Source organism: Mustelus asterias, chromosome 17 (genome assembly GCF_964213995.1).
Source record: "Mustelus asterias chromosome 17, sMusAst1.hap1.1, whole genome shotgun sequence".
NCBI classification, from domain to species: domain Eukaryota; kingdom Metazoa; phylum Chordata; class Chondrichthyes; order Carcharhiniformes; family Triakidae; genus Mustelus; species Mustelus asterias.
Window position 1 is genome coordinate 18,095,927 of NC_135817.1, and position 23,014 is coordinate 18,118,940.

A 23,014-nucleotide genomic window follows, 5' to 3' on the forward strand; every position below is an offset into this window, starting at 1 on the left:
AATCGATGGACCAAAGGGCCTCTTCTGCACTGTATGGTTCTATGATTCTATGATTCTAGAGCCTACTGTTCACCTTACTAATCCTGTTCTTCATTCCTCTAGAGGTGTAATTTGGATTTTAGGGGAAGGAGTGTAGTAGTGTGGCCGTTTAATAGGGGGGTAGTGGGATGCGTTTCCTGAAGGTCACGTGATTGGCGAGGACTCTATGGATCATCCCAGAGCAAGGCTGAGCCAATCAGCAGGAGGGCCCAGACCACAGGACGAGGAGGGACTGGCAGCTAGAACCAGGGAATTGAGTAGAGCAGTCACATTGTATTTTAGTCTGACCTTGTTGTACATACGGAGAGAGTAGGGCCTCTTAAGGATCAACAAGGTCATCTATGTGCGGATCCAGAAGAGATGGGTGAGATCCTAAGTGAATATTTCTCATCAGTATTTATTGTTGAGAAAAGCATGGATGTTAGGGAACTTGGGGAAATAAATAGTGATATCTTGAAGAGTGTACATATTACAGAGGAGGTGCTGGAAGTCTTAAAGCGCATCAAGGTAGATAAATCCCCGGGACCTGATGAAGTGTATCCCAGGACATTGTGGGAAGCTAAGGAGGAAATTGCGGGTCCTCCAGCAGAGATATTTTGAATCATCGATAGTCACAGGTGAGGTGCCTGAAGATTGAAGGGTGGCAAATGTGGTGCCTTTGTTTAAAAAGGGCTGCAGGGAAGAGCCTGGGAGCTACAAACTAATTAGTTGTTTGGATTTACTCACAGTTTGTTTGGGTTTAATCTCAGTTGTTTGGATTTAATCTCAGTTTGTTTGGGTTTAATCTCAGTTTGTTTGGGTTTAATCGCAGTTGTTTGGATTTAATCTCAGTTTGTTTGGGTTTAATCTCAGTTGTTTGGATTTAATCTCAGTTTGTTTGGGTTTAATCTCAGTTGTTTGGGTTTAATCTCAGTTTGTTCGGATTTAATCTCAGTTATTTGGATTTAATCTCAGTTTGGGTTTAATCTCAGTTTGTTTGGGTTTAATCTCAGTTGTTTGGGTTTAATCTCAGATTGATTGGGTTTAATCTCAGTTTAGAGTCTCCCACCCTCCCCCCTCCCCTAACCTAAAAAAAAAGGACTCAGAGTGAGAGCAGGTAAGCTTTTTTTCTCTCTCTTTCGTTTGTTATTAAGGGAAGTTAGCAGGGATGTCAGTGCAGGCAGTGCAATGTTCCTCCTGTAGGATGTTTGAGGTGAGGGACACCAGTAGTGTCCCAGCTGAGTACACCTGCAGGAAGTGCACCCAATTCCAGCTCCTTGAAGACCGTGTTAGGGATCTGGAGCTGGAGCTGGATGAACTTTGGATCATTCGGGAGGCAGAGGTGGTCATAGAAGCTTCAGGGATGTAGTTACTCCGAAGAATGAAGATAGATGGGTGACGGTGAGAGGGACTGGGAGGAAGCAGTCAGTGCAGGGATCCCCTGTGGTCGTTCCCCTCAGCAACAAATATACCGCTTTGGATACTGTTGAGGGGGACGACCTACCAGTAGTAGCCACGGTGACCAGATCTCCAGCACTGAGTCCGTCCCTGTGGCTCAGAAGGGAAGGGGGGAGAACAGGAGAGCAATAGTTATTGGGGACTAGATAGTTAGAGGGATAGATAGGAGGTTCTGTGGCACCGAAAGAGACTCACGGATGGTATGTTGCCTCCCGGGTGCCAGGGTCCGTGACGTCTCGGACTGTGTTTTCAGGATCCTTAAGGGGGAGGGGAACAGTCACAAGTCGTGGTACACATCGGTACCAACGAAATAGGTAAGAGAAGGGACGGGGATTTAAAACAGGAATTTAGGGAGCTAGGGTGGAAGCTGAGAGCCAGGACAAACCGTGTTGTTATCTCTGGTTTGTTGCCGGTGCCACGTGATAGCGAGTTGAGGAACAGGGAGAGAGTGCAGATAAACACGTGGCTGCAGGGATGGTGTAGGAGGGAGGGTTTCAGTTTCATGGATAATTGGAGCACATTCTGGGAAAGGTGGGACCTGTACAAACAGGACGGTTTGCACCTGAACCAGAGGGTCACCAATATCCTGGGAGGGAAATTTGCTACGGCTCTTCGGGGGAGTTTAAACTAATTTGTCAGGGGGATGGGAAAATGAGCTGTAGTCCAGAAGCCAGTGTTGAGTGTAGTGAGGTACTGAGGAGGGTATCAAGGTCGCAGGAGCGTACCGGCAGACAGGAAGGTGGGTTGAAGTGTGTCTACTTCAATGTAAGGAGCATCCGGAATAAGGTAGGTGAACTTGGAGTGTGGATTGGTACTTGGGACTACGATGTTGTGGCCATTACGGAGACATGGTTAGACCAGGGACAGGAATGGTTGTTGGAAGTCCCGGGGTATAGATGTTTCAGTAAGAGTAGGGAAGGTGGTAAAAGAGGTGGAGGAGTAGCATTGTTAATCAAGGATAGTTTAACGGCTGCCGAAAGGCAGTTCGAGGGGGATCTGCCAACTGAGGTAATATGGGCTGAAGTTAGAAATAGGAAAGGAGCGGTCACGTTGTTGGGGGTTTTCTCTTGGCCCCCAAATAGTAATAGAGATGTGGAGGAAGAAATTGCAAAGCAGATTATGGATAGGTGTGGAGGTCACAGGGTAGTTGTCATGGGTGACATTAACTTTCCAAATATTGATTGGAACCTTTATAGGTCGAATAGTTCGGATGGGGCAGTTTTTGTGCAGTGTGTGCAGGAGAGTTTCCTGACACAATATGTGGATAGGCCGACAAGAGGTGGGGCCACATTGGACTTGGTACTGGGTAATGGACTGGGCCAAGTGTCAGATTTGGTTGTGGGAGAGCACTTTGGAGATAGTGACCACAATTCGGTGTCTTTCATTATTGCAATGGAGAGGGATAGGGCCTTACAGCAGGGCAAGGTTTATAATTGGGGGAGGGGTAATTATGATGCGATTAGGCAAGAATTAGGGAGCATAAGATGGGAACAGAAACTGTCAGGGAAAGGCACAAATGAAAAGTGGAGCTTGTTCAAGGAACAAATACTGCGTGTCCTTGATAGGCATGTCCCTGTCAGGCAGGGAGGAAATGGCCGAGTGAGGGAACCATGGTTCACAAAAGAGGTTGAATGTCTTGTCAAGAGGAAAAAGGAAGCATATCTAAGGATGAGAAAACAAGGTTCAGTTGGGTCGCTTCAGGGTTACAAGGTAGCAAGGAATGAGCTAAAAAAAGGGCTTAGGAGACCTAGGAGGGGGCATGAGAAGTCCTTGGCGGGTCGGATCAAGGAAAACCCCAAGGCTTTTTACTCTTATGTGAGAAATAAAAGAATGACCAGGGTGAGGTTAGGGCCGGTCAAGGATTGTTGTGGGAACTTGTGCATGAAGTCAGAAGAGATAGGAGAGGTGATGAGTGAATACTTTTCTTCAGTGTTCACCAAGGAGAGGGACCATGTTTTTGAGGATGAGAGTGGGATACAGGCTGATAGGCTGGAGGAGGGAGATGTTCTGAGGGAAGGTGTATTAGCAATTTTGAAAAACCTGAGGGTTGATAAGTTCCCTGGGCCAGATGGGATATATCCTAGGATTCTTTGGGAGGCAAGGGATGAGATTGTAGAGCTTTTGGCTTTGATCTATGGGTCCTCACTTTCCACAGGGATTGTGCCAGAGGACTGGAGAGTGGCGAATGTTGATCCCCTGTTCAAGAAAGGAAATAGGAATGACCCTGGTAATTATAGGCCGGTTAGTCTTACTTCGGTGGTCGGTAAGTTAATGGAAAAGGTCCTGAGGGATAGGATTTATGACCATTTGGAAAGATGCAGCTTAATCTGTGATAGTCAGCACGGATTCGTGAAGGGTAAGTCTTGCCTCACAAATTTGATTGAATTCTTTGAGGAGGTAACTAAGTGTGTCGATGAAGGTAAATCAGTTGATGTCGTATACATGGACGTTTGATGAGGCGTTTGATCAGGTTCCCCATGGTAGGCTCATGAAGAAAGTAAGGAGGTGTGGGATAGAGGGAAATTTGGCCGATTGGATAAGTAACTGGCTATCTCATAGAAGGCAGAGGGTGGTGGTGGATGGAAAATTTTCAGACTGGAGACCAGTTACCAGCGGTGTACCACAGGGATCAGTGCTGGGTCCTCTGCGATTTGTGATTTTTATCAATGACTTGGAGGAGAGGGCTGAAGGGTGTGTCAGTAAATTTGCTGATGACACCAAGATTGGTGGAATAGTGGATGAGGTGGAGGGCTGTTGTAGGCTGCAAAGAGACATTGATAGGATGCAGAGCTGGGCCGAAAAATGACAGATGGAGTTTAACACTGATAAGTGGTCCATTTTGGCAGGTCAAATGGGATGAAGGAGTACAATATAAAGGGAAAGACTCTTAGTACTGTAGAGGATCAGAAGGACCTTGGGGTCTGGGTCCATAGGACTCTAAAATCAGCCCCGCAGGTGGAGGAGGTGGTTAAGAAGGCGCATGGTGTGCTGGCCTTTATCAATCAAGGGATTGAGTTTAGGAGTCTGGGAATAATGATGCAGCTATATAAGACCCTCGTCAGACCCCACTTGGAGTACTGTGCTCAGTTCTGGTCGTCTCATTACAGGAAGGATGTGGAAAAGATTGAAAGGGTGCAGAGGAGATTTACAAGGATGTTGCCTGGATTGAGTGGCATGGCTTATGAGGATAGGCTGAGGGAGCTCGGGCTTTTCTCCTTGGAGAGACGTAGGATGAGAGGAGACCTAATAGAGGTATATAAGATGTTGAGAGGCATAGATCGGGTGGACTCTCAGAGGCTTTTTCCCAGGGTGGAAATGTCTGCTATGAGAGGACACAGGTTTAAGGTGCTGGGGTGTAGGTACAGGGGAAATGTTAGGGGGAAGTTTTTCACACAAAGGGTGGTGGGCGAGTGGAATCGGCTGCCGTCAGTGGTGGTGGAGGCAAACTCAATAGGGTCTTTTAAGAGACTCCTGGATGAGTACATGGGACTTAATAGGATGGAGGGTTATAGGTAGGCCTAGAAGGTAGGGATATGTTCGGCACAACTTGTGGGCCGAAGGGCCTGTTCTGTGCTGTAGTTTTCTATATTTCTATGTTTCTATGTTAAGTGCGAGGTGATTCATTTTGGTAGAACAAATTTGAATGCGGATTACAGGGTCAAAGGTAGGGTTCTGAGGAATGTGGAGGAACAGAGAGATCTTGGGGTTCATATCCACAGATCTCTGAAGGTTGCCACTCAAGTGGATAGAGCCGTGAAGAAGGACTATAGTGTGTTAGCGTTTATTAACAGGGGGTTTGAGTTTAAGAGCCGTGGGGTTATGCTGCTTCTGTACAGGACCTTGGTGAGACCACATTTGGAATATTGTGTGCAGTTCTGGTCACCTCACTATAAGAAGGATGTGGAAGCATTGGAGAGAGTGCAGAGGCGATTTATCGGGATGCTGCCTGGTTTGGGGGGTAGGTCTTTTGAGGAAAGGTTGAGGGAGCTAGGGCTTTTCTCTTCAGAGCAGAGGAGGATGAGAGGCGACTTAATAGAGGTTTATAAGATGATGAGGGGGATAGATAGAGTGGACATTCAGAGATTATTTCCTCGGGTGAATGTAGCTGTTACGAGAGGGCATAACTATAAGGTTCATGGTGGGAGATATAGGAGGGATGTCAGAGGTAGGTTCTTTACTCAGAGAGTGGTTGGGGTGTGGAATGGACTGCCTGCAGTGATAGTGGAGTCGGACACTTTAGGAACTTTCAAGCGGTTGTTGGATAGGCACATGGAGCACACCAGGATGATAGGGAGTGGGATAGCTTGATCTTGGTTTCGGACAAAGCTCGGCACAACATCGAGGGCCGAAGAGCCTGTACTGTGCTGTACTGTTCTATGTTCTATGTACAGGCCAGTGAGCCTCAATTCTGTGGTGGGTAAGTTGTTGGAAGGTATTTTGAGGGACAGGATCTACAGGCATTTAGAGACGCAAGGACTGATTAGAGACAGCCAGCATGGCTTTGTGAGTGGAAAATCATGTCTCACAAATTTGATTGAGTTTTTTGAAGGGGTAACAAAGAACAAAGAACAATACAGCACAGGAACAGGCCTTTTGGCCCTCCAAGCCGACACCGATCATGTGTTCCTAACGAGACCATCCATTTGTTTGTGACATTGTCTTGTCTGTGACCAGTGGTGTTCCGCAGGGCTCTGTATCGGGACCTCTGCTATTTGTGATATATATAAATGATTTGGAAGAAGGTGTAACTGGTGTTATCAGCAAGTTTGGGGATGACACGACGATGGCTGGACTTGTGGATAGCAATGAACATTGTCGGACAATACAGCAGGCTGGAAAATTGGGCGGAGAGGTGGCAGATGGAATTTAATCGGGATAAATGCGAAGTGATGCATTTTAGAAGAAATAATGTAGGGAGGAGTGTTACAATAAATGGCAGAGCCACCAACAGTATAGAAACACAGAGGGACCGAGGTGTGCAAGTCCACAAATCCTTGAAGGTGGCAACACAGGTGGAGAAGGTGGTGAAGAAGGCATATGGTATGCTTGCCTTTATAGGACGGGGTATAGAGTATAAAAGCTGGAGTCTGATGATGCAGCTGTATAGAACGCTGGTTAGGCCACATTTGGAGTACTGCGTCCAGTTCTGGTTGCCGCACTACCAGAAGGACGTGGAGGCGTTAGAGAGAGTGCAGAGAAGGTTTACCAGGATAATTTTCTTAGCTATGAGGAGAGATTGGGTAAACTGGGCTTGTTCTCCCTGGAAAGACGGAGAATGAGGGGAGATCTAATAGAGGTGTACAAGATTATGAAGGGGATAGATAGGGTGAACGGTGGGAAGCTTTTTCCCAGATCAGAATTGACGATCACGAGGGGTCACGGGCTCAAGGTGAGAGGGGCGAAGTAGAACTCAGATATTAGAGGGATGTTTTTTACACAGAGGGTGGTGGGGGCCTGGAATGTGTTGCCAAGTAGGGTGGTGGAGGCAGACACGCTGACATCGTTTCAGACTTACCTGGATAGTCACATGAGCAGCCTGGGAATGGAGGGATACAAACGATTGGTCTAGTTGGACCAAGGAGCGGCACAGGCTTGGAGGGCCAAAGGGCCTGTTTCCGGTACTGTTCTTTGTTCTTTGTTCTATCCCTCTATTCCCGGTCTGTTCATGTGGCTATCTAAATAAGTCTTAAATGATCCTAGCGTGTCTGCCTCAACCACCTTGCTTGTTAGTGCATTCCAGGCCTCCACCACCCTCTGTGTAAAATTCGTCCCCCGCAGATCTGTATTGAACCTTGCCCCCCTTACCTTGAACTTGTGACCCCTCGTGTTTGTCATTTCTGACCTGGGAAAAAGCTTCGAACTGTTCACCCTATCTATGCCCTTCATAATTTTATAAATTCCGTCTTTCCAGGGAGAATAACCCTCGTTTACTTGATCTCACCTCATAGCTAATACCCTCCATACCAGGCAAATCCTGGTAAACCTTTTCTGCACTCTCTCCAAAGCCGCCACGTCCTTCTGATAGTGGGGCGACCAGAACTGGACGCAGTACTCCCAATGTGGCCTAACCAACGTTCTATATAACTGCAACATCATATGCCAATTTTTATACTCTATGCCCCGTCCAATAAAGGCAAGCGTGCCATATGCCTTCTTCACCACCTTTTCCACCTGTGCTGCCACCTTTAAGGATCTGTGGACTTGCACACCCAGATCCCTCTGTGTGTCTATACTCCTGATGGTTCTGCCATTTATTGTATAGCTCCCCCCTGCATTAGATCTACCAAAATGCATCACTTCGCATTTATCTGGATTAAATTCCATCTGCCATTTCTCCGCCCAATTTTCCAGCCTATCTATATCCTGCTGTATTCTCTGACAATGTTCATCACTATCCGCAACTCCAGCAATCTTTGTGTCATCCGCAAACTTACTAATCAGACCAGCTACATCTTCTTCCAAATCATTTATATCGATCACAAACAGCAGAGGTCCCAGGACAGAGCCCTGCGGAACACCACTAGTAAGAAGTTTAACAACACCAGGTTAAAGTCCAAACTTCTTACTGTGTTTACCCCAGTCCAACGCCGGCATCTCCACATCATGAACACCACTAGTCACAGACCTCCAATCAGAAAAAGATCCCTCCATTGCTACCCTCTGTCTTCTATGGCCAAGCCAGTTCTGTACCCATCGAGCTAGTTCACCTTTGATCCCGTGAGATTTAACCTTTTGCACCAGCCTGCCATGAGGGACCTTGTCAAATGCTTTACTAAAATCCATATAGACGACATCCACGGCCCTTCCCTCGTCAATCATTTTTGTTACCTCCTCAAAAAACTCAACCAAATTTGTGAGGCATGACCTCCCTCGTACAAAACCATGTTGTCTATCGCTAATGAGACTATTCAGTTCTAAATGTGTATAGAATCTCTAAGAATCTTCTCCAACAATTTCCCTACCACAGACGTCAAGCTCACTGGCCTATAATTACCCGGGTTATCCTTGCTACCCTTCTTAAATAACAGGACCACATTTGCTATCCTCCAATCCTCTGGGACCTCACCTGTGTCCAATGAAGAAACAAAGATTTCTGTTAGAGGCCCAGCAATTTCACCTCTTGTCTCTCTCAGTAATCTTGGACAGATGCCATCTGGCCCTGGGGATTTGTCTACCTTAATGCTGCCTAAAACACCTAACACTTCCTCCCTTGTAATTGCGATTTGTTCTAACGGGTCCACACATCCCTCTGAGACACTACCAATCAACATGCCCCTCTCCTTTGTGAATACTGATGCAAAGTATTCATTTAGGATCTTACCTACTTCCTTGGGTTCTAAGCATAATTCCCCTCCTTTGTTCTTGAGAGGTCCGACTCTTTCTCTGACAACCCTCTTGTTCCTAATGTATGTATAAAATGCCTTGGGATTCTCCTTAATCCTGTCTGCCAAGGACATTTTGTGACCCCTTTTTGCCTGTGGTGAACCATTGTTGGTTCCCACTGGATAGTGCTGAGCCAGGGGCTGGCCAGTACTACAAGGATGTACATATGTTACTGTTGGGTTGTGCTATTGTTGCTGTTGGGTTAGGGTGGGGTTGTTACACCTTGTACTGTAGTGTTGTGGCACATCCCAGTCGGGCTCCGCCTCCTGGGAGAGGTATAAGAGTCCCTGCTCTGGCCGGGACCCCTTCAGTCTGGGATAGTGTATATAAGTTCTGGTAGCTTCGTTAACAGTAAATAAAAGCCTTTCATTTACTGAGCTTCAAGCCTCGTGTCTGAATAGCGCATCAATTTTATTTACTGTCGTTAAACTCTCGTCGAGAAAAAAAAGAGAGAGTATGGAGCAAATTCTGAAGCTGGAACGCCTTACGCTAGATCCACGTGCGGTGGGCGCTTCTAACACCTTCGACCACTGGCTGAAGTGTTTCGAAGACTACCTGGCAGCCTCCACAGCGGTCACCACAGATGATGACAGACTCCGGGTCCTCCATGCGAGGGTAAGCGACACTGTCTACCTCGCGATCCGTGCAGCCACTGATTATCCTAAGGCCCTCGAGCTTCTAAAGAAGCGTTATACCAAACCACCGAATGAGATACACGCTCGTTACCTCCTAGCCACTCGACGACTGCAGTCTGGCGAAACGATGGAGGAATATGCGAACGAGCTCCTACAGCTAGCCAGGGGCTGTGACTGCAAAGCTGTGTCGGCTGAGCAGAGCATGAACGACCTTGCCCGAGATGCGTTTGTGGCCGGGGTCGGATCGTCGTACATTCGACTTAAACTGTTGGAGAAGGGTAACCTTAATCTTATCCAGGCCATCGAGTTAGCAGAGATGCTCGAGTCGGCCTCCAAAAGCTTGGTATTATATCCGGAGGATCATGTGGAGACAACGTGGCAGGAGCAGTCGCAAATCCCTCCTAGTCCCTCGGGTTCGAAATGCTGTGTAATGGCGTGCTCACACTCGGGCCAGACAACGGCAGCAGCCCCGGGCGGCCCGCGGTGCTATTTCTGTGGAGGAGCGAAGCATACTCGGCAAAAGTGTCCCGCTGAAGCTGTGTTGTGCACCGCATGCGGTAAAAAAGGGCATTATTCAAAAGTGTGCCGATCTAAACCCAGGAACGGCCTGCGATTCTTCAGAACTCGGGTCGTCGTCGTCGAAGTCGTCGCGAGGTTCGTCCACGTGCGAGACCAGGACGACGCCATTACGGTCGACGGAGTCGGAGGAGTATGACCACCAGGGGTCGCTGAGTTTGGCGCCCTCACCCACGTGCGATTCATGGGGGCAGCCATGTTGGTCGACACTGACCACGAACGACCAGCAGGGGTCCTCCTCATCGACTTCAGCTGCCTGCAGTGGCGCTCATGAACCAACGGTGGCGTCGATCATCCTGGACCAGGCCAAGCCTCATAGACTTGACAAATCTATGATGAATATCCAGGTAAATAACCACGTGATTTATTGTCTGTTTGACAGCGGGAGCACTGAGAGCTTTATCCACCCAGACACTGTGAAGCGGTGTGGACTCCAGATTCAACCTGCCAAACAGACAATCTCTATGGCATCAAGGTCCCGGTCTGTTGCCGTGCTAGGGAATTGCGTGGTAACCTTGAAGGTGCAAGGCACAGTTTACGAGCGTTTCAAGCTCCTTGTGTTGCCGTATCTTTGCGCGCCAATATTTCTCGGACTAAACTTCAGGGTCCACTTGAGGAGTGTAATCCTACAGTACGGTGGGCCACTCCCTTCACTGGCAGTGGGTAAACAGCAGCAGCCTCCAAATTGCCCAACGCAGTGGGTAAACAGCCTGCAGCCTCTCGACGCTGAAGATCACCACACCCTCCTTGTTCCAGAATCTTGTGCCAGGCTGCAAGCCCATCATCACTAAAAGTAGGCGTTACAGCACTGAGGATCGGATCTTCATTAGATCTGAGGTTCAGCGGCTCCTCAAAGAAAGGATCATACAACCCAGTGCTAGTCCGTGGAGAGCGCAGGTCGTGGTGGTCAAGAGCGGGAACAAACCCCGGATGGTCATTGACTAGTCAGACCATTAACCGATATACGCAGCTGGATGCGTATCCCCTCCCGCGCATATCTGATATGGTCAATCAGATTGCGCGTATCCCCTCCCGCGCATATCTGATATGGTCAATCAGATTGCGCAGTACCGGGTGTTCTCCACCATAGACCTCAACTCTGCCTACCACCAACTCCCCATTCGCCCAGAGGACCGACAATACACGGCTTTTGAGGCGGATGGTCGCTTGTATCACTTTCTCAGGGTTCTCTTTGGTGTCACCAATGGGGTCTCGGTCTTCCAGCGTGCTATGGACCGAATGGTGGACCAGAACGGGCTGCGGGCTACCTTCCCGTACCTGGATAATGTCACCATCTGCGGCCATGACCAGCAGGACCACGACACAAACCTCCTGAACTTCTCACACACTGCATCTCGCCTGAACTTGACCTACAACAGGGAGAAGTGTGTGTTTCGTACGCGCCGATTAGCCATCCTAGGATACGTGGTGGAAAACGGGGTCATTGGCCCTGATCCAGACCGTATGCGCCCCCTTTCTGAACTTCCCTTACCTGCTAGTGCAAAAGCACTGAGAAGATGCTTAGGCTTCTTCTCTTATTATGCGCAGTGGGTTCCCAACTATGCAGATAAAGCCCGTCCGCTCATTAAGTCCACGACTTTTCCCTTAACGCCAGAGGCCAGATTGGCCTTCGATAAATTGAAAGCCGACATCGCGAAAGCTACGATGCACGCTGTCGACGAGTCCATCCCCTTTCAGGTGGAGAACGATGCATCTGATTTCGCCCTGGCTGCCACACTTAACCAGGCGGGCAGGCCCGTCGCATTTATTTCCCGCACCCACCAAGGCCCCGAAATTCGGCATTCAGCGGTGGAAAAGGAGGCCCAGGCCATTGTGGAGGCCGTCAGGCACTGGCGCCATTACGTGGCAGGAAAACGGTTCACTCTGATCACGGACCAGCGGTCCGTGGCGTTCATGTTTAACAACACGCAGAGGGGCAAGATCAAGAATGACAAGATCTTGCGGTGGAGAATTGAACTCTCCACCTATAACTACGACATCATGTATCGTCCAGGGAAACTCAATGAGCCCTCGGATGCCCTCTCGCGTGGAACATGCGCTAATATACAGGAGGACCGTTTGCACGCCCTCCATAATGACCTGTGCCATCCTGGGGTCACTCGGCTCTACCACTTTATAAAAGCCCGCAACCTGCCTTACTCGGTGGAGGACGTCAGGTCAGTAATAAGGAGCTGTCGGGTTTGCGCAGAATGCAAACCGCACTTTTACCGACCTGACCGGGCACATTTAGTCAAGGCCACTCGTCCCTTCGAGAGACTGAGTGTCGATTTTAAGGGCCCCCTTCCCTCAACAGATCGGAATGTGTACTTCCTCAACATCATTGACGAGTACTCTCGGTTCCCTTTTGTTATTCCCTGCTCTGATACATCCGCTGCCACGGTTATCAAGGCATTCCGTGATCTCTTTACCCTGTTCGGGTACCCCAGCTACATCCATAGCGACAGGGGCTCGTCGTTCATGAGCGATGACTTGAGGCAATTCCTGCTCTCATACGGGATTGCCTCTAGTAGGACCACGAGCTACAACCCTAGGGGTAATGGACAGGTGGAACGCGAGAATGCTACAGTCTGGAAGGCTGTCTTACTGGCGTTGAAGTCAAAAGGTCTTCCAGTCTCCCGTTGGCAAGAGGTGCTCCCTGATGCGCTCCATTCTATTCGCTCCCTCCTGTACGGCAACCAATGCTACTCCCCACGAGAGGATGTTCTCATTCCCTCGGAAGTCTTCCTCTGGGACCTCATTACCGTCTTGGTTGACGTACTCAGGACCCGTCCTCCTGCGGCGACATGTAAGGGCCCGCAAGTCCGACCCGTTGGTTGAACAGGTCCATCTCCTCCACGTCAACCCTCAGTATGCCTATGTGGCATACCCTGACGGGCGAGAGGACACGATCTCGATCCGAGACCTGGCGCCAGCAGGGGACGTAGCAACCCCTGTCGCTCCCATACCCCCTGTAACAAACCCTTTATCTCTTGTTTCTTCCCCGGACACGGCGCGGGCAGCATCGGGACCATTGCTTAACCATTTTACTCCCATGTACAGCTTGGCTGAGCCCAGAAGATGGTCGCCACCGCAGGGCGTGTCAGGATCCCCTGGACTACCATCACCTCAGGGTCAACCGGCCTGTGAGTCCGTGGAAGAACAGCTGGACGCCGCTTTGGGGAGAACGCCACCGCAAGTGCCTACTCCGGTGTCACCGCCGGTATTGAGGAGGTCACAACGACGGTGCGGTCCCCCTGACCGTCTGAACTTATAGACTGCTGACACTTTATTCTGTTTTTTTGTACCCCGCCGGCCTTTGTTCTCAAAGGAGGGGTGAATGTGGTGAACCATCGTTGGTTCCCACTGGATAGTACTGAGCCAGGGCTGGCCAGGACTACAAGGATGTACATATGTTACTGTTGGGTTGTGCTATTGTTGCTGTTGGGTTAGGGTGGGGTTGTTACACCTTTGTACTGTAGTGTTGTGGCACATCCCAGTCAAGCTCCGCCTCCTGGGAGAGGTATAAGAGTCCCTGCTCTGGCCGGGACCTCTTCAGTCTGGGATAGTGTATATAAGTTCTGGTAGATTCGTTAACAGTAAATAAAAGCCTTTCATTTACTGAGCTTCAAGCCTCGTGTCTGAATAGCGCATCATTGCCCTTCTGACTCCCTGTTTGAGCTCTTTTCTACTTTCTCTGTATTCCTCCAGTGCTCCATCTGTTTTCAGCTGCCCGGACCTTATGTATGCCTCTTTTTTCTTTTTGATTAGACCCACAATTTCTCTGATTATCCATGGCTCTCGAATCCTACTGTTCCTGCCCTTCCTTTTTACAGGCACATGCCTGTCCTTCACTCCTATCAACTACTCCTTAAGAGACTTCCAGATGCCAGATGTGGATTTACCCTCGAACAGCCTCTCCCAATCATCAGCCACCAAATCCTGCCTAATCCGGCTGTAGTTAGCCTTCCCGTAATTCAGCACCTTACCCATAGGACAACACTCATCTTTTTCCATGACTATCAGAAAGTTTACAGAATTGTGGTCACTGTTCGCCACATGTTCCCCCACTGAAACTTTGATGACCTGACCGGGCTCATTCCCCAGTACTAGGTCCAGTATAGCCCCCTCTCTAGTTGGACTATCAACATATTGTTCCAAAGAACCTTCCTGGACACATTTTACAAATTCCTCCCCGTCCGGACCCCCAGCCCTAAGGGATTTCCAGTCTATATGAGGGAAATTAAAGTCTCCCACTACAACAACCCTATTTTTTCTACACCTGTCCAGAATCTCCTTACATATCCGTTCCTCAACTTCCTGTGGGCTGTTGGGAGGCCTGTAGTATACCCCCAAGCATAGTGACTGCGCCCTTCCTGTTACTGAGCTCTACCCACAGTGTCTCGTTACATGATCCTTCCAAATTGTCCACCCTCTGTACCGCTGCAATATGCTCCCTAACCAGTATTGCTAGTCTCCCACCTCTTCTAGCCCCTCCTCTGTCTCACCTAAAACACTTATACCCCGGAATATTCAGCTGCCAGTCCGGTCCTTCTTTTAACCAAGTCTCTGTCACTGCAACCACATCCAAGTTCCGCACATGCATTAAGTTCATCTGTCTTGCCCGTTACGCTCCTTGCATTGAAGCAGATGCACTCCAGACCTCCAGGCCCACTGAGTTCATCCTCCCCCAGATTGCTCATCCTCTTAGGTAGCCTTGTCTTGGCCCCATGCTTGTCCCCAGTCTCTACGCTTGCTGACCTATTGTTCTGATCCCCACTCCCCGCCACATTAGTTTAAACCCACCCAAACCACACTAGCAAACCTCCCAGCCAGGATGTTGGTGCCCCTCCAGTTCAGGTCTTTCTTGTACAGGTCCCATCCTCCCTAGAAGACCAAGAAGGGAGATGAGGGCAGTGCAGTTGATGTTGCCTACATGGACTTTAGCAAGGTCTTTGACAAGGTACCACATGGTAAGTTGTTGCATAAGGTTCAATCTCACGGGATCCAGCGTGAGGTAGCTAAATGGATACAAAATTGGCTTGATGACAGAAAGAAGTCTCACAACACCGGGTTAAAGCCCAACCAGTCCAGGTTAAAGTTGGACTTTAACCTGGTGTTGTGAGACTTCTTACTGTGCTTACCCCAGTCCAACACCAGCATGTCCACATCTTGATGACAGAAGACAAAGGGTGGTTGTAGAGGGTTGTTTTTCAAACTGGGGGCCTGTGACCAGTGGTGTGCCTCAGGGATCAGTGTTGGGTCCACTGTTATTTGTCATTTCTATTAATGATTTGGATGAGAATATAGGAGGCATGGTTAGTAAGTTTGCAGATGACACCAAGATTGCTGGCATAGTGGACAGTGAAGAAAGTTATCTCCGATTGCAACGGGATCTTGATCAATTGGGACAGTGGGCTGACGAATGGCAGATGGAATTTAATTTAGATAAATGCGAGGTGATGCATTTGGTAGGTTGAACCAAGGGCAGGACTTACTCAGTTAATGGTAGGGCGCTGGGGAGAGTTACAGAACAAAGAGATCTAGGGGTCATGTTCATAGCTCCTTGAAAGTGGAGTCACAAGTGGACAGAGTGGTGAAGAAGGCATTCAACGTGCTTGGTTTCATTGGTCAGAACATTTAATACATTGAGACGTCTTATTGAAGTTGTACAAGACATTGGTAAGGCCACACTTGGAATACTGTGTACAGTTCTGGTCACCCTATTATAGAAAGGATATTATTAACCTAGAAAGAGTACAGAAAAGATTTACTGGGATCATAGAAATCATAGAAACCCTACAGTGCAGAGAGAGGCCATTCGGCCCATCGAGTCTGCACCGACCACAATCCCACCCGGGCCCTACCCCCATATCCCTACATATTTACTCACTAATCCCTCTAACCTACGCATCCCAGGACACTAAGGGGCAATTTTTAGCATGGCCAATCAACCTAACCCGCACATCTTTGCTACTGGGACTTGATGATTTGATGATTTGAGTTATAAGGAGAGGTTGGATAGACTGGGACCTTTTTCTCTGGAGCGTAGAAGGCTGAGGGGTGATCTTATCTTACATGTGCAATGGACAATGGAGGAACCTGTGGATGTGGTGTATCTGGATTTTCAGAAGGCAGTTGACAAGGTGCTGCACCAAAGACTGCTACATAAGATAAAGGTGCACGGTGTTATGGGTAATGTATCAGCATGGATAGAGGATTGGTTAACTAACAGAAAGCAAAGAGTGGGGGTAAATACACACTGATCTGGTTGACGATCAGTGACTAGCGGTGTGCCTCAGGGATCAGTGTTGGGACCACAATTGTTTACGATTTACATAGATGATTTGGAGTTGGGGACTAAGTGCAGTGTGTCAAAATTCGCAGATGTCACTAAGAATAGTGGCAGAGCAAAGTGTGCAGAGGACACTGAAAGTCTGGAAAGAGATATAGATAGTGTAAGTGAGTGGGCGAGGGTCTGGCAGGTGGGGTGCAATGTTGGTAAATGTGAGGTCATCCATTTTGGTAGGAATAACAGCAAAATGGACTATTATTTAAATGGTAAAAAATCGCAGCATGCTGCTGTGCAGAGGGACCTGGGTGTCCTTGTGCAGGAATCTCAAAGAGTTGGTTTGCAGGTGCAGCCGGTAATTAAGAAGGCAAATGAAAAGTTTTTAAAAAAGGGTGGCATGGACAAGTTGGGCTGAAGGGCCTGTTTCCATGCTGTAAACTTCTATGACTCCATGACTCTATATTATTCCTCATAGAAACATAGAAAATAGAAGCAGGAGTAGGTCATTCAGCATTTCAAGCCTGCTCCACCATTCATTTTGATCATGGCTGATCATCAAAATCAGAACCTGATTCCTCCTTCCCCCCCCCTATCCCTTGATCCCTTTAGGTCCAAGAGCTACGGCGGCACGGTGGCACAGTGGTTAGCACTGCTGCTTCACAGCTCCAGGGACCTGGGTTCGATTCCCGGCTTGGGTTACTGTCTGTGTGGAGTTTGCACATTCTCCTTGTGTCTGCGTCGGTTTCCTCCCACAGTCCAAAGATGTGTGGGTTAGGTTGATTGGCCATGCTAAAAATTGCCCTTAGTGTCCTGAGATGCGTAGGTTAGAGGGATTAGCAGGTAAATATATGGGGGTAGGGCCTGGGTGGGATTGTGGTTGGTGCAGACTCGATGGGCCGAATGGCCTCTTTCTGTACTGGAGGGTTTCTATGATTCTTTCTATGATCTAATTTTTTCTTGAAATCAGACAATGTTTTGGCCTCAACTACATTCTGTGGTAGTGAATTCCACACATTCACCAGCCTCTGGGTGAAGACATTTCTCCTCACCTCAGTTCTAAAAGGTTTACCCCTTATCCTCAAACTATGATCCCTAGTCCTGGACTCCCCCACCATTGGGGACACTTTCTGAATCTACCCTGTCTAACCCTGTTGGAATTTTATAAGTTTCTATGAGATCCTCTCTCACTCTTCTAAACTCCAGTGAATACACTCCGAACCAACCTAGTCTCTCCTCATATGACAGAGATGCTATCCCAGGAATCAGCCTAGTAAGCCTTCGCTGTACTCCCTCTATAGCAAGGATATACTTCCTCAGATAAGGACACTAAAACTGCACACAGTTTTATCCACATTATACTGCATCCGCCATGCATATGCCCACTCACAGCCTGTCCAAATCACGCTGAAGCATCTGTGCATCCTCCTCACAGCTCACCTTCCCACCCAATTTTGTATCATTTGCAAATTTTGAGATAATACATTTATTTGCAATAAAGCCTATTGCTGATTCAAGCCACATCGAGTCACCCTCAATCTATGACAGTTAATATTTCTCATCTTGTTCCATTCAAAGGATGCAATAGAAAAATGTGACAGTGCTCAGAAATGGAGCAACATATCAAAACTAAAACAAAGCTTTGTACTTACAGTTGCCTGATCATTTTCATAGATTTCTCTGACTTCTTCATATGAACACCTTTCTTCAATGCATTCCCTCTCCACATTACCTTCTTTCACTTCTTCCCAGAAGCTGTTGGCACGTCTCTGGCGTGTTAAGATGCTGTTAGCATTTTCATTGGTCAGAAACACTAAATTGGAAGAAATCAATGATAAACAAAAGGGCTATCTGAAACCTACCCGGGCTGACTCATGGGCTTATCTCTGACCTATCTCTGACCTTTTCTTCAGTGTTCACCAAGGAGTGGGGCCATGTTTTTGAGGATGAGAGTGTGATACAAGCTGATAGGCTGGAGAAGGTGGATGTTCTGAGGGAAGATGTATTCGCAATTTTGAAAAACCTGAGGGTCGATAAGTCCCCTGGGCCAGATGGGATATATCCTAGGATTCTTTGGGAGGCAAGGGATGTGATTGCAGAGCTTTTGGCTTTGATCTTTGGGTCCTCACTGTCCACAGGGATGGTGCCAGAGGACTGGAGAGTGGCAAATGTTGTTCCTCTGTTCAAAAAAGGAAATAGGAATGACCCTGGTAATTATAGGCCGGTTAGTCTTACTTCGGTGGTCAGTAAGTTAATGGAAAAGGTCCTGAGGGATAGGATTTATGACCATTTGGAAAGATGCAGCTTAATCCGGGATAGTCAACACGGATTCGTGAAGGGTAAGTCTTGCCTCACAAATATGATTGAATTCTTTGAAGAGGTAACTTAAGAGGTAACTTAAGAGGGAAATCAGGAGGGCTAAAAGAAGACATGAGGTTGCTTTGGCAGACAGAGTGAAGGAAAATCCAAAGAGCTTCTATAGGTATGTTAGGAGCAAAAGGATAGCGAGGGATAAAATTGGTCCTCTTGAAGACCAGAGTGGTACACTGTGTATGGAACCAAAAGAAATGGGGGAGATACTAAATGGTTTTTTTGCATCCGTATTTACTGAGGAAACGGGCATGGAGTTTACGGAAATAGGGCAAACTGGTAGGGAGGCCATGGAACCTTTACAGATTAAAGGGGAGGAGGTGCTCGCTGTCTTGAGGCAAATCAGAGTGGATAAAGCCCCTGGACCGGACAGGATATTCCCACAGACCTTGAGGCAAGCTAGTGTTGAACTTGCAGGGGCCCTGGCAGACATATTTAAAATGTCAGTATTCACGGGGGAGGTGCCGGATGATTGGAGGGTGGCTCACGTTGTTCTGTTGTTTAAAGAAGGTTCCAAAAGAAATCCGGGAAATTATAGGCCAGTAAGTTTGACGTCGGTGGTGGGCAAGTTATTGGAAGGTGTGATAAGGGATAGGATCTACAAATATTTGTACAGACAGGGACTTATTAGGGAGAGTCAACATGGCTTTGTGCGTGGTAGGTCATGTTTGACCAATCTATTAGAGTTTTTCGAGGAGGTTACCAGGAAAGTGGATGAAGGGAAGGCGGTGGATGTTGTCTACCTGGATTTCAGCAAGGCCTTTGACAAGGTCCCTCATGGGAGGTTAGTTAAGAAGGTTCAGTCGCTAGGTATACATGGGGAGGTAGTAAATTGGATAAGACATTGGCTCAATGGAAGAAGCCAGAGAGTGGTTGTGGAGGATTGCTTCTCTGAGTGGAGGCCTGTGACTAGTGGTGTGCCGCGGATATTGAGATATGTGAGATATTGCACTTTGGAAGGACAAAACAAAGAAGAACATACAGGGTAAATGGTAGGACTCTGAAGAGTGCAGTTGAACAGAGGGATCTGGGAATACAGGTACAGAGTTCCCTAAAAGTGACGTCACAGGTGGATAGGGTCGTAAAGAGTGCCTTTGGTACATTGGCCTTTATAAATCGGAGTATCGAGTATAAAAGTTGGAGTGTTATGGTAAGGTTATATAAGGCATTGGTGAGGCTGAATTTGGAGTATTGTGTACAGTTTTGGTCACCTAGTTACAGGAAGGATGTAAATAAGATTGAAAGAGTGCAGAGAAAGTTCACAAGGATGTTGCCGGGACTTGAGAAGCTGAGTTACAGAGAGAGATTGAATAGGTTGGGACTTTATTCCCTGGAGCGTAGAAGAATGAGGGGAGATTTGATAGAGGTGTATAAGATTTTGATGGGTATAGATAGAGTGAATGCAAGCAGGCTTTTTCCGCTGAGGCTAGGGGAGAAAAAAACCAGAGGGCATGGGTTAAGGGTGAAAGGAGAAAAGTTTAGAGGGAATATTAGGGGGGGCTTCTTCACGCAGAGAGTGGTGGGAGTGTGGAATGAGCTGCCGGATAAAGTGGTAAATGCGGGGTCACTTTTAACATTTAAGAAAAACTTGGACGGGTTCATGGATGAGAGGGGTGTGGAGGGATATGGTCCAAGTGCAGGTCAGTGGGACTAGGCATAAAATGGTTCGGCACAGACAAGAAGGGCCAAAAGGCCTGTTTCTGAGCTGTAATTTTCTATGGTCCTATGGTTCTAAGTGTGTAGATGAAGGTAGAGCAGTTGATGTCATGTACATGGATTTTAGTAAGGTGTTTGATAAGGTTCCCCATGGTAGGCTCATGAAGAAAGTAAGGAGGTGTGGGATAGAGGGAAATTTGGCCGATTGGATAAGTAACTGGCTATCTCATAGAAGACAGAGGGTGGTGGATGGAAAATTTTCAGACTGGAGACCAGTTACCAGCGGTGTACCACAGGGATCAGTGCTAGGTCCTCTGCTATTTGTGATTTTTATCAATGACTTGGAGGAGGGGGCTGAAGAGTGGGTCAGTAAATTTGCTGATGACACCAAGATTGGTGGAGTAGTGGATGAGGTGGAGGGCTGTTGTAGGCTGCAAAGAGACATTGATAGGATGCAGAGCTGGGCCGAAAAATGGCAGATGGAGTTTAACCCTGATAAGTGCGAGGTGATTCATTTTGGTAGGACAAATTTGAATGCGGATTACAGGGTCAACGGCAGGGTTCTGAGGAATGTGGAGGAACAGAGAGATCTTGGGGTTCATATCCACAGATCTCTGAAGGTTGCCACTCAAGTGGATAGAGCCGTGAAGAAGTGTGTTATCGTTTATTAACAGGGGGTTTGAGTTTAAGAGCCGTGGGGTTATGCTGCAACTGTACAGGACCTTGGTGAGACCACATTTGGAATATTGTGTGCAGTTCTGGTCACCTCACTATAAAAAGGATGTGGAAGCGTTGGAGAGAGTGCAGAGGAGATTTACCAGGATGCTGCCTGGTTTGGAGGGTAGGTCTTATGAGGAAAGGTTGAGGGAGCTAGGGCTTTTCTCTTTAGAGCCGAGGAGGATGAGAGGTGACTTAATAGAGGTTTATAAGATGATGAGGGGGATAGATAGAGTGGACGTTCAGAGACTATTTCCTCAGGTGGATGTAGCTGTTACTAGAGCGCATAACTATAAGATTCATGGTGGGAGAAATAGGAGGGATGTCCGAGGTAGGTTCTTTACTCAGAGAGTGGTTGGGGTATGGAATGGACTGCCTGCTGTGATAGTGGAGTCGGACACTTTAGGAACTTTCAAGCAGTTATTACATAGGCACATGGAGCACACCAGAATGATAGGGAGTGGGATAGCTTGATCTTGGTTTCGGACAAAGCTCGGCACAACATCGAGGGCCGAACGGCCTGTACTGTGCTGTACTGTTCTATGTTCTATGTTGTATAGAATCATGGGCCTATCCCTGACCTATAGAATCATGGGCCTATCCCTGACCAATAGAATCATGGGCCTATCAGTGACCTATGGAATCATGGGCCTATCCCCACCCAATAGAATCAAAGGCCTATCCCTAACCTACAGAATCATCAGTGTATCCCTGACCTATAAAATTATATGCTTATCCTTGACCTATAGGATAATGGGAACATAGAAATCATAGAAACCCGACAGTGCAGAAGGAGGCCATTCGGCCCATCGAGTCTGCACCGACCACAATCCCACCCAGGCCCTACCCCCACATATTTACCCACTAATCCCACTAACCTACGCATCACAGGACTCTAAGGGGCAATTTTTTTTTAACCTGGCCAATCAACCTAACCCGCACATCTTTGGACATCCCTGACCTATAGAATCATAGGCCCATGCTTCTATAGGTTACTATAGGCCCATGATTCTATAGGTCACTGATAGGCCCATCAGTGACCTACAGAAGCATGGGCTATCAGTGATCTACAGAAGCATGGGCCTATCTCTGACCTGTAGAACCATGTGCATATCCCTGACCTATAGAATCATGATGTGGAGATGCCGGCGTTGGACTGGGGTAAGCACAGTAAGAAGTCTCACAACACCAGGTTAAAGTCCAACAGGTTTATTTGGTAGCAAATACCATAAGCTTTCGGAGTGCTGCCCCTTCGTCAGATGGAGTGAAAATCTGTTCTCCTAGTGCACAGAGACACAACATCAAGTTACAGAATACAATGGAATTCCATTGGGGAAACCATGCAGACGCTACGACAACGGATGAATGAACACCGCTCGACAATCACCAGGCAAGACTGTTCTCTTCCTGTGGGGGAGCACTTCAGCAGTCACGGGCATTCAGCCTTGGATCTTCAGGTAAGCGTTCTCCAAGGCGGCCTTCACGACACACGACAGCGCAGAGTCGCTGAGCAGAAACTGATAGCCAAGTTCCGCACACATGAGGACGGCCTAAACCGGGATGTTGGATTTTTGTCACATTATCAGTAACCCCCACAGCTTGCCTCCTGATCTTGCAGAATCTTACTAGCTGTTCTGTCTGGAGACAATACACATCTCTTTAACCTGTGTTTAATCTTCCCTCCACCCACATTATCTGTACCTTTAAGACCTGGCTGGCTGTAGAGATTTGCATTCTAATTAGTATTCTGTAACTTGATGTTGTGTCTCTGTGCACTGTTGGAGAACAGATTTTCACTCCATCTGACGAAGGGGCAGCGCTCCGAAAGCTTATGGTATTTGCTACCAAATAAACCTGTTGGACTTCAACCTGGTGTTGTGAGATTTCTTACTGTGCTATAGAATCATGGGCATAT

General features: G+C 47.8%; 1 protein-coding gene across 1 annotated transcript in view; it reads right to left on the bottom strand.

The window, feature by feature from the left end:
* LOC144506354 (coagulation factor X-like) overlaps positions 1–23,014 on the bottom strand; it is a 151,177-nt gene that overhangs the window by 126,144 nt on the left and 2,019 nt on the right. The window contains exon 2 of the mRNA XM_078232348.1: positions 18,009–18,169. Within this exon, the coding sequence (XP_078088474.1) occupies positions 18,009–18,169 (161 nt within the window). The remainder of the gene's footprint in view (positions 1–18,008; positions 18,170–23,014) is intronic.